General features: G+C 41.0%; 1 protein-coding gene across 2 annotated transcripts in view; it reads right to left on the bottom strand.

Annotated features, from left to right (window-relative positions):
* Positions 1 to 2289: 2289 nt before the first annotated feature.
* Positions 2290 to 11850, bottom strand: part of XPNPEP3 (X-prolyl aminopeptidase 3) — a 47143-nt gene continuing 37582 nt past the window's right edge. For both annotated transcript variants that reach the window (XM_019660545.1, XM_019660546.1), the window contains exons 8-10: positions 11072 to 11252; positions 9893 to 10013; positions 2290 to 5861 (exon numbers count right to left, since the gene is read on the bottom strand). In XM_019660545.1, the coding sequence (XP_019516090.1) occupies positions 5695 to 5861; positions 9893 to 10013; positions 11072 to 11252 (469 nt within the window). In that variant the 3' untranslated portion in view covers positions 2290 to 5694. The remainder of the gene's footprint in view (positions 5862 to 9892; positions 10014 to 11071; positions 11253 to 11850) is intronic.

Here is an 11850-nt window from a genome sequence, read left to right as displayed (position 1 = left end):
GTTCAGCATCTTAGCTGTGGAGGGCAGTGTCACTGGCCCTCATATGTGGGATCCGAACCGGGGCCCTCTTGGCATCCCAAGCGAGTTCTTAACCATCGCGCCACTCGGCCGGCCCCTACATTTTCTGTTTTAAATGTTCAGAGCAGCTGCCATTTTTCCTGACTGGATTTTGATTGATACGTATGTCCCTAAGACTTGAGAGGTTAAGTTTTATGACGAGTGCCTTTTGTCACCCTAGTTGGTGTCAGAGTAGTAGTTACCAGCTTAGTGAATCCATTGATTCATTTAAGAAATGTGACTACGAAAGAGAGCAACATGTTGACCTCTAAAAGAGTGAGGGAGTGAGAGTTAATGAGTTGCTATTTTCTTTGAAAATGGAGGGGGACATAGTTAGCTAAGTTTAAGAAGGTAAAGTACTGAAATCTTGAAGAGGGCAGACATGGTTTGGAATGGGCTGTGGAAATCAGCATGCTGCTGTGAAAAGCACCTGATTCTGGAGCTAGGAGATCTTAAAACCTGATTGTACTAACTAGCTGTGGAATCTAAGGCAAGTCACACCATTTTTTCGACTCCTCTGTAAGGGGGTTGGGCAGTCACTAACATCCCTTTTACCTCTAAAATTCTGATTCTACGTGAGTGTTAGCTTCCACCCACCAATTCTGGTTCTGCCTTAATGGAGCAGCAAAACAGAATATGGATATGACAGCTTTTCAAATATTTGGAGCCAGCCATCATGCTTCTCCCTGCCTTTCTCTTCTCCACCCAAAATGGCCTCGGCTTTTATGACACCATTTCCTGGTAACTCTCCTGGGCATATCTTTTTAAAACTAGGTACCCCAAAATACACATGCTACTTCAGACATAGTCTAATTATTGCAGGGACCATGAGATTACAAACTCCTGTTACTTGGTGATACGGATTTAGCATTTTATTAATTCTTATTTTAATTATGTAAATGCTGTCAGCCTCAGTCTGCATTTACCCCCTCCTCTTCTCCTTGCCCACATGCTAATATAGTTCTTTTCTTAGTTAAAAATTTTTATTCTGGTAAAATATATTTTAAAAGTCATTTAAACCATTCTTAAATGTACAGTCCAGTGGCATTAAGTACATTCATATTGTTGTGCAACCATCACCACCATCCATCTCTAGAAATTTATCACCACCCCAAACTAAAACTTTGTCCCCATTAGACACTGACTCCCCATCCCCTCCTCCCTCCGTCCCCCCTCAGTTCCTGACAACCACCATTCTACTTTCTGTCTCTATGAATTTAACTCCTCTAGGCAACTTCCAAAAAGTGGGATCATACTGACTGATTGGTTATTTCACTTAGCACAATGACTTAAAAGTTTCATCCATGTTGTAGTATGTAGAATTTCATTCCCTCTTAAAGTTGAATAATATTCCATTGTATGGATATACACATTTTGTTTATCCATTTGTCCGCTGCTGGACATTTGGGTTGTTTCCATCTTTTAGCTATTATGAATAATGCTGCTATGAATGTGGGTGTACAAGTATCTGTTTGAGTCCATTTTCAATTCTTTTGAGTATATGCTCAGAAGTGGAATTGCTGAATCAAATGGTACTGTTTAATTTTTGGAGGAACCACCATACTCATAAATATTTTTGTCAAGGCAGACTCTTTCAGGCTTCTGCAGGTGGACTCTGTGCCTGCTCTATTTTACGCAATGTCAAGTACAATTTATTATGTGTAGTGATTCCTATGGTAAAGAATCATTTATGTATAATGTATGGTCCACTGCCCTGATTATAATCAATGCAGGGGTTGGCTATAGTTTATTAAATATTTAAATCTATGTAACATGCAGAGATCAGTAACATCCACTGAGCAATGAAATATTGAATTAACATTTTCCAGGATGACTATTTTTATAAACATTTTTTGATATGCCATTGTGGGCTTTCTAATCCCAACTTCCCTAGGAAAAGAAAGATAGCATTTAGTGGCAATTATCGGGAACCACTGGCTTTAAAAACTGGTGGAAATCTAGATCAGTATTTACACAGTGCCACAAATTTTTATGTCCAAAGTAAGTTCTAGTCAGTATAATTAGATCCTTGAGTCAATCTTTTAATGGGCTGGATCTAATTCATTGTCATCCCCCCACACGACTAATAAAATCATCTCAAGTTTGCGATCATGACTTTGTGGCAGCAGTTAATGAATACTCTGTAAAATAAAATATTTTGTAAATCACAATGTTCTCAAATTTAAAGCTGTAAACTCTAGATTTGAAAACAACACACACTATGCCATACGCTTTTATATTGTTTTACAGTTTATTTTTAAAATGACAGTAACAAATGCTTTTCCCCTGTTGGGGGATGACTTATCTATTTTCAGTGGACAGAGCCTTAACAGTAACAGCGTTTTGTCCAAATTGAATTTATATAATTGCACAAAAGTCATACAAAGCATTAAGAAATGCTAACAAAGATTCTAGTTCTCTCAGAGCCTCATGAAGCACACCCCAAGAGTCTTGATTTCATGAGGATCCCTGATCTGAACAATAATGATGCTTACCCCAAGTTCCTGAGTGAAGCAGATGTAAGGAGCAGCCAAGACCCACGTGCTTTGGAATTCTGCTCTAACATTAGGCTTTCAAGATGAATTCACCTTCTCATTATACCCGGAGTATTAAACACTTCAGCTTTTGAAGTATATTAGCCCAGGCTTAAAACTAAACCCTAACAACTTAAATTTTAAAAATTAACAAAACCATAAAAACCTCTTCTAAGCAGAGTCCTTTATGCTGCCACCATCCTGAACCCTCACTTAGTTTCTAAAATACACACACAAATAAGTTACATTCTCATCTATTGAATGCCAGGTGAGGGATGGCAGGTAGGGTCTAATTCCAATTCCAACTGTTTTACTGGTAGCAGTTATTTGAAACACTGTGTTTCCTGATAGCTGGGCTGATGGAACAGTCCCTGTACTTGACTTGTGACATGGGCACAGGAGAAGCAGAGGCAGCTCTCATGTATCATATTTGCAAGCTTTCTTTTACTAAGAAAGCTGAAGAGGGTGTTGACTGTGTACGTTTTGAAAAATATACAAAGCCCAATTTTTCTGTGAGTTACAATGTCTTTATCTGGGGGATTTAACTTATCTCATGGATCTTAATCTCAATTAAGATATAACATCTATAATAGGAGTTTTCCCTTTCTGACCTTATAAAAATTAATGAGAAAATAATATTTTGAAAGAAGACGCACACAGAGAGCTTGAAGTCACCTTGAGGTACCTTTCTAACTTGGATATTATGACTTGGGACTAAGAGAGTTTTTACTCCAGTGTTTCCATTGCTGTGTTTCAAGTAAAAAACACAGTCCTTTTCCTTAAGGGAGAAAAAAATAGCAATTCCTGAAATAAACACATAAAAGGCAGAGCCTATCTAGATCTGCTGCCTTCATTTAGATGGTATCATTAATGATTCAACCTCATCTCTTCAGTTCAGGGAGACAGATTCCAGTGGAATATTTGAAGGAGTTTTTAAAATCGAGGTTCTCATTCTAGGACAGCCTGCTGTATATATGAAGTATTTGTTATATTTAGACTTATATAACAAAGACTTATATTTGTTATATTTAGAGGGAAATGTATGGCATGTCTGTGGCATGGCGAAGAATGCACTATGCATGATTACCTGCTCCCGAATCCTGGGTACATCAGACAGCCCCTAAAACATTGCTCTGAGATGACCACGGCATCATCTCTTGATGGTTCTGATAGTCTGATTAAAATGTTTAGCTGCCATGGTAACATGGGATTCAAAGGACAATATAGTCCCTGGGTCAGGGACTGAAAAATCACCAGGAGAATTCACAACAGCCATTCTAACTCCTACTCGCGACATCTGCAGAACGTGATTGGAATCCAACCGGAAGGAGTCTGTTTCACGTCCAAGTACGCTGCTTTACAGAAAAGGCACCTACGCGATTAGCTAAAAAGCTGAAGACCACAGAAAATGCTTTGTAGGAAGTAAAGGAAATTCCTTATTGCAGGATTGTAAATGAACAAAGGAAACCCAATCCCAGGGTTGCTGGGGCCACAGAGGCCCAGGGAGTGAGAAGCCCAAGTTGTGAATGTATTTTCAGTATCCTCTTTTTGACAGTGGCACAGGACTGAGATGCTGGAGGGAGGGCAGGCCTGGGGATGATGACTCCAGCTGTGCAGCCGTTCATCCCCACAGCTGCTGAAATAAGGCTAGCAAAGTCCAGCATTTGTGGGTGAGGGCCATCAGGACATGGTTTCTATCACTATCTTGGTCTCCTGATGAAGTCACTGCCTGTCTGCTTTGGACTCTGTACCTTGGGTTTTGCTGATAAGATGGGCAAACTCTAGTACTACAGGGAGTGTTAATCTCCTAGCTTGTGCTTTGCTAATACAGATATTTTCTTAAAACCCCTCAAATTCATGCTCTAACAATCAGCACGTTTTGTACATCCTGGGCTCATACCCAGGTTTAAAAGAGGGGCACACACTAGTTCTTAAAGCTTCCCTTTTTAAAGTCAGAAGCTCCCCAATAACCCATCTGCAATAATCTAGCCCTGGTCACTTTGCAAACTGAGTTCCTGTATAATTGCAACCAACGCTGTGTTGAGGGAAATAAGACTATCACTGCCCTTCCAGGGCTAACGTCAGAGAAAGAAAAGGATCCGAGAATGTTTATAGGCACTTGGTGGGGTCCACATTTTGTTTTTGTTAGCAAGAGAGGTAATCACCGAATGATAATAGGGAAAACTGGGTGCCATTCCTCTGACTCTAGCAGGGTAAGTAGATGATTTGCCCTTGGCCAGGGCGGCAGCTTCAAGGGTGTGCTATGAGGGTCAGTGCATTAAGAATCTATAAAGGAAGCATGGACGTCTGGGAAAGGAATCATCTTTAGATTGAGAACAGATGGATGGCGGTCTGGATCTGTAGCAGACACCTATATACTTTTCCTTCTCTTCCATTTCCTTTTTTATTAAGAATCTAAACACTTTCCAAGTCCCAGGCAACCAAATAGCAACAAAGTCTCAAAACTGGTTTGTTTGATGGCTAATGTTTCCGGAATCTGGACTGTGGCTGAATGAATGGTGGGACTGCAGGACACCAGTGCACGTGAGGCCTTCATGTGGGCCCAGTAGAAGGCTCTAGAATAGGTGGGCAGGAGTTATGGAAGGTATGTATTGGCCATACACTATCACTGATGGGTGGCTTTCAGTGTAGGCAGAGACCTTGGTGATTCGCTCCAAATATAAGCATCACACAAACATCTTACGATATTAAGTGGATCTCAGCAAAAGCGCAGAAAGGAAAAGACCTGAGCAGAAGGAGAATTTTCTTTACATTTAAATGTGTTAACTGGAATGCATGGACATATGTAACCAGAGCTCTTTCTTTATGTTTAAAAATTAAACTTGCCTGGGTCATTAATTCTATAGAATTAATGTTACTAAAGTTACAGTAACATACAGTTCAAAAATTCAGTCTTCCAGATTTCTAGTTACTTAAAATAAAAAAAGACCACATACACAATCACATACCTTCACACAGCTGCTGCACTCCCAAATGGAACACGCATTACAAAGCATACACACAGACACTCAGAAAGCACATGTGCCCAGAGGCCAACGGACACCTCTCTTGAACCTGAGATACACGTGGGCTGCAGTGAGGGTCAAGAGGCCCTGCTGCATATCTGTTCGATGTCATTTATCTCTTTGGGACAATCTGCAGAAAGGATGAGAGGTGAGTCCTGAGTCACCACTACGTCATCCTCAATTCGTACACCAAGACCACGAAACTTCTCTGGGGCATCTCTGTCATCCTCGGGAATATAAATGCCTAAGGAGTAGAAAAAAGAATGTGCTATTTATAAATGCAAGTCACGGGATGATTTGGGGTAAGTAGGTTAACCTCTCTGTTACAATTCACTGTAAAACTGGGATCTTAACAGTATCGACCAAGAGCTGTGGAGATTAAATGAGATAATACATATAAAAGTGTCTGGTACATGATGGTCAATAAATGTTGGCTATCATTACTAGAACTATTATTACAGTTATTTTGTATTATTACAGGCTCCACACAACTGTGATAATGCCGATCACAAATCTGTCATATTCTGGTGGCTCAAGCAGGCCACTGAAGTTACTTAACTCCTAAGTATGTCAATATATGCTGGGAACCAGTAGGTTATATAAATGCATTCTTTCTCTGATAGTCCCCCAGAAAAAGGGAACTTGGCTAAAACAAAGATATAAGGTATTTTAAAATGTACTTAAAAAATACTTAGAGATTATTAGTCTGAACAACCAGAGGCTGCAGAAATACTCAAACAAGCCCTCTCAAGCCATAAATGTAATGGATGTATACAATGCAAAGTAAGAGATAAACAGGAAAACTTTAATGAATATTTGGAAAATTGTAAGAGCCTAAGGAATCCTTTCTAACCATGAAGTCGGACAGTCTTTTCATATTAAAGAAACTATAAACTTCCTCCACTATAGTCACAATTGCTGCTCTGATAAAAAGAAAAAGATCAGCAGAGGAAAATGTAGTCAAAGTCTAAGGAAGCATCCACGTACCAACCAGACTGGACGAAACGGCACATAAGGCCATGGATAGGAACACATGAGTGTGTTCAAAGGGTGGTATAAAATAAGTATCCCAGCTTTAATTATATAATTTAGAGATGAAAACACTTAGAAATCTAAGAATGAGATCTGTTTTCATGACAAAAATAGCATCAGTATTTAAAAATTGACTATTGTAAGATTGATTTTCAAACTCGGCTACAGTCACACTTCTCTGATGAAATCTGCCCAATGCCTGGCATCATGAGGTGAACCATTAGATTGCCAGCTCTCTCTGACGATTAGAGGAAAGATTTGGTTACTAAGAAGTAGGATAATGTGGGAAGTTCAATGAGTTTGCAGAGGAGCTGCAAATGAGAATGAGAGTAGCTTTCTGCAGGAAGGTATGGGGGCTTCAGAATCGTGAGCAGCCCACCACTACTACTCGGGAGACCTCACCCCACCCAACTTGTGGGCCCACCCACGACGTTTCCCAGTGGCTTTTCCATATAAATGGCCTGTCTTGTTCATGTTGTGGACTCTCAGAGGTTCAAACAAGCAGTACCTAGCCTCAGCGTGCCCCGTACCTCTTGCTGAGCAGCCCCAAGCCAGGCGCTAGTGTCAGCTAGGCTCAGTGTGCAGCTTTGCCTATACTAGGCACCTCCAAGCCCAGTACAAGTGGCAACCATCTGCAGATCACTTTGTAGCTCACACAAAGTAGCCCCAGGAAGGAGAAAGGCAGTGGCTGACCTTGGCCTGCACTAGCACCCCTTCCAAGAGGCCCCAGAACCAACACACTTGGTGGTCAGCTTCAAACCACACCAGACACCACCCAACCAGATTCAAAAGGCGGACTGGGCAGGCACCAGAGCCCCGCTGAAGTGAATCCTGCTCCATGGGGTCAGCCCCTGCACAACACTCCTCCACTCTAGTCATAGCCAGTCCTTACAGCCAATCAGCCTGAGGGTCAATCCCTCCTACTGATATGCCAACAGCAATCAAGCCTCAACTATAATAGGAGAGCACACCTAACCCACATAAGGGACACACCTGGAGCATCCGGCTCAGGTGACCAGGGAGACTGTGTTACTGGGCACCACAGGACACCTACTGCATAAGGCCATGCTACTAAGACCAGGAGATGCAGCAGCCCTACCTAATACATGGAAGCAAACACAGGGAGGCAGCCACAATGGGGAAACAAAGAAACATGTCCCACATGAAAGAACAGAACAAGCTCCAGAAAAAGAACTAAACAAAATGGAGATAAGCAATCTATCAGATACAGAATTCCAAACATTGGTTATATGGATGTTGAATGATCTCAGGGAGAACTTCAACAAAGAGATTAAAACATAAAAACATAGCCAGAAAACACACACACAAAACCCAGTTAGAAATAAAGAACACAATAACTGAAATGAAGAATACAGTAGAAGGAATCAAGGGTAGAGTAGATGAAGCAGAGGATCAAATTAGCAATTTGGGAGACAAGGTAGCAGAAAACACCCCATTAGAACAGAAAAAAAAAAAAAGAAGAATCCAAAAACATGAGAAAACTTGTAGTTTAAGGGGTCTCTGGTACAACATTGAGTGTACCAACATTCACATCATAGGGGTACCAGAAGAAGAAGAGAAAGAGCAGGAATTAAAAACCTATTTGAAGAAATAATGATGGAAAACTTCCCTAACCTGGGGAAGGAAATAGACATTCAAGCCCAGGAAGTGCAGAGAGTCCCAAACAAGATGAACCCAAAGAGGCCCACACCAAAACACATCATAATTAAAATGCCAAAGGTCAAAAACAAAGTGAGAACCTTAAAAACAGCAAGAGAAAAGCAGTTAGTTACTTACAAGGGAGCCCCCATAAGACTGTCAGCTGATTTCTCAACGGAAACTTTGCAGGCAAGGAGGGACTGGCACAAAATATTCAAAGTGATGAAAAGCAAGGACCTAAACCCAAGATTACTCTACCCAGCAAGGCTATCATTTACACTCGAAGGACAGATAAAGAGCTTCCCAGACAAGGAAAAGCTAAAGGAGTTCATCACCACCAAATCAGTATTACAAGGAATGTTAGAGGGATTTTAAGAAAAAGAAGAAAAAAAAGATAAAAAAATATGAATAAAATGGCAATAACTACATATCTACAATAATAACTTTAAGTGTAAATAGATTAAATGCTCCAGTCCAAAGGCTTAAGGTGGCTGAATGGATAAGAAAATAAGACCCATACATATGCTACCTGCAAGAGACTCACTTCAGATCAAGACACACACAGACTGAAAGTAAAGAGATGGAAAAAGATATTTCATGCAAATGGAAATGTAAAAAATGGTGAGGTAGCAATACTTATATCAGACAAATCAGACTTTAAAACAAAGGCTATACAAAAGACAAAGAGGGTCCCAGCAATTCTACTTCTGGGTATTTATCCAATGAAACCCAAAATGCTACTTCAAGGGGATGTGTGCATCCACATGTTCATTGTAGCATTGTTTACAATGGCCAAGATATGGAAGCAACCTAAGTGTCCATCAATGAATAAATGGATAAAGAAGAGGTGGCACATAAATACAATGTGATATTACTCGCCCATAAGAAAAGAATGAAATATTGTCATCTGCAACCACATGGATGGACCTAGCAGGTATTATGGTAAGTGAAATGGGTCATACGGAGAATGACATGTGATTTCACTTATATGTGGACTCTAAAAAAACAAGTCAAACAAACAATACAGAAACAAACTCATAGATACTGAGAATATTTTGATGGTTGCCAGATGGAAGGGGTTTGGGTGGAGGGTGCAAAAGGGGAAGGGATCAAGATGTGCAGACTGTCAGTTATAAAAACAGTCATGGGATGTAAGGTACAGCATGGGGAATATAGTCAATAACGTAATAGCTATGTATGGTGTCAGATGGGTACTAGCCTTATGGGGTGATCACTTCATAAGTTATATAAATGTCTAATCACTATGTTGTGCACCTGAAACTAATATAATATTGTATGTCAACTGTAATTAAAAAATAAAAAATTATTTTAAAAAATTTATTTCTTAATATCTACTTATAGAAAGTGGTCCCGTTGGTTCTTTACTGGAGAAATCAAATTAAACAAATTGTGTGATGTTAAATAAGAACAAGAAAAATCTAAAAGTCCCTTCTACACTGGAGAGATTTCATTTTCCTCACTGAATTATGTTGGTTCAGGTAAAAATAAATGATGCTTACCTTTCTATCTGACACTACTATTACGTGTCCCAAGGGGTCAGAGGCTGCTAGCACCTCCCCTTACCTGGCTCCACTGTGATCACCATGCCAGGCTGCAGAGGGAAGGAACGGGGCATGTCCGGAGTGTCGTGGACGTCCATCCCAAGGTAATGGCCAACATGATGAGGGCAGTATTTTCGAGCAGCCTGGAAAAGGTAATTTCCACAGTGCCATTAGAGCAGTGACCACTTATGGGGAAAGTTCGGCATGTATAAATCAGTGAGATACGTGTTAGTACCTCGTTCATGGTTCTGCCATGTGTGTTTAACCTGTCCTTGGGCTAATGCTTAAGAGACCCGATAAACTGCCACCTCTTATAAGTAATTCTGCCAGCAGCATTCTAACTAATCCACGCTTTTGTTCCCACTATTTAATACACTACACACATGCTGACTTGGGTAACCCCAGGAATGACTATGGCAAATGAAATTTTCTTTTCTTGGGGGAGGGAGGATGACTATGCTACAAATAGTTTTATTTTCAACGTTCACACATCCTTCTCAGGGAGTCTACTCTAAAGACCCCGAGTATATCACAGCAACTTGTGGAGTAGGCACGAGACATCAAATAACACAGTAATTAGTAGGCATTGACTGGTCTGGATATTTCTATCCATTAATTAAAGATTCGCTGGCCTGAGCATGACGAATTTACAGCTTCTTTCCTATTGATAAAAGAAACCCTGGCAGCCTATCCTTGGAGATGGGAGATGCCTTTAATCATCTGTTTGGCTTGACCACCCCGCATCTTAAATTAAAGCTGAGGCTTTGCATTTTTACTGTACACCATTACATTTGGGACGCAGATGAAATTCACTAAAGACATGGCCCTTGAGGATACTGTGAAAATCTCAACAATGTCACTGAGCAACAAACACCCTCCCCTTTGACTTCTTCCTTTTCAAGATCTCCACAGAAGTGAGTTAACCTCTCCTCCTTTTTGTGTCCTCTGCACCCTGCCTGCACCAGACTTCATTTTAGGTTCTGAGAACGGAGTTGCAGTACGCGATGAATCAGAATGTGCTGCCATCTTCTGGGGGAAATAAATACTGACTCCCTTTGTTTTAATCCGCGTTCAATCTAAGTCCCTCTAACTGGTGGAGGATCACAAAGACCACTTCTAAATCTAATTCACTTTACAGAGGATGAAAACTGAGCAGCACGTCAGGTGTTCTTGAGAACTGAATTCAAAAGCAGTGAAGTACCTTGAAGGCATTAGTTTCCCAGATGTTCTTCCCGATCCCCAACTCTTTAAGCTTCTGTCCTAGCAGGGTGAGCATCATGGTGTAGATGTTTTCCAAGCTTGTTCCGGGGGAGCAGAGGGTCAGACAAGCTCTCTGGATCTCTAGAACAGCTTCATAGAGTTCTGCCTGAGGTGCTGTGAACCTGGGGACAGGAAAACCAAACTACTCGCATTTGGCATTATTTGATCTTGCAGGAAGTTTGTGACAAGAGAAAAATTCTGAGATGTTACAAATTCCATTACAGCAGCTAGAGTGAGAGGACAGGACAGGACTAGCTACCCAGTTAACAGCTGTGGGCCAACTAACAAAAGACTGCTCCTATTTGAATGTATGTTGGAGCTTTGCTCAACCTCCAGGCCTCTCTTAGGACCACCAGGTGCTATAGCACTCCTGCATATGCACGAACATGCAGGACTGTTGCTTGTAACCAATCAGAAGTAGTAAATATTTCCTCCTCACCGACTGTGCTCTTATCATATTGTAGAACTGCTCCCGCTTCACCTTTCCCTGCCTGCCCCACTTTATCTGTAGCCAATGTGAATTCTTTCAAAACAGCTTACATCTTTCTTCCCCAAAACATAATATATAAAACATGCCCGTCAGCTCCAGGATGGCAGACAGGTTGCCTTCTCCAGGCAGCCCTGCTTGTTGGTGTTTTAGACCTCACGCCCCAGGACCTGGTGCTTTCCTGGCTAGCAGTATGGCCCAATAAACCCTTTCTTTAAAAAACAAAACAAACA

The sequence above is a fragment of the Hipposideros armiger genome, unplaced genomic scaffold (assembly GCF_001890085.2).
Source record: "Hipposideros armiger isolate ML-2016 unplaced genomic scaffold, ASM189008v1 scaffold_321, whole genome shotgun sequence".
NCBI lineage: Eukaryota > Metazoa > Chordata > Mammalia > Chiroptera > Hipposideridae > Hipposideros > Hipposideros armiger.
Note: the sequence above shows the minus strand (reverse complement) of the source record. Positions and strands in the feature narration are given on the sequence as shown.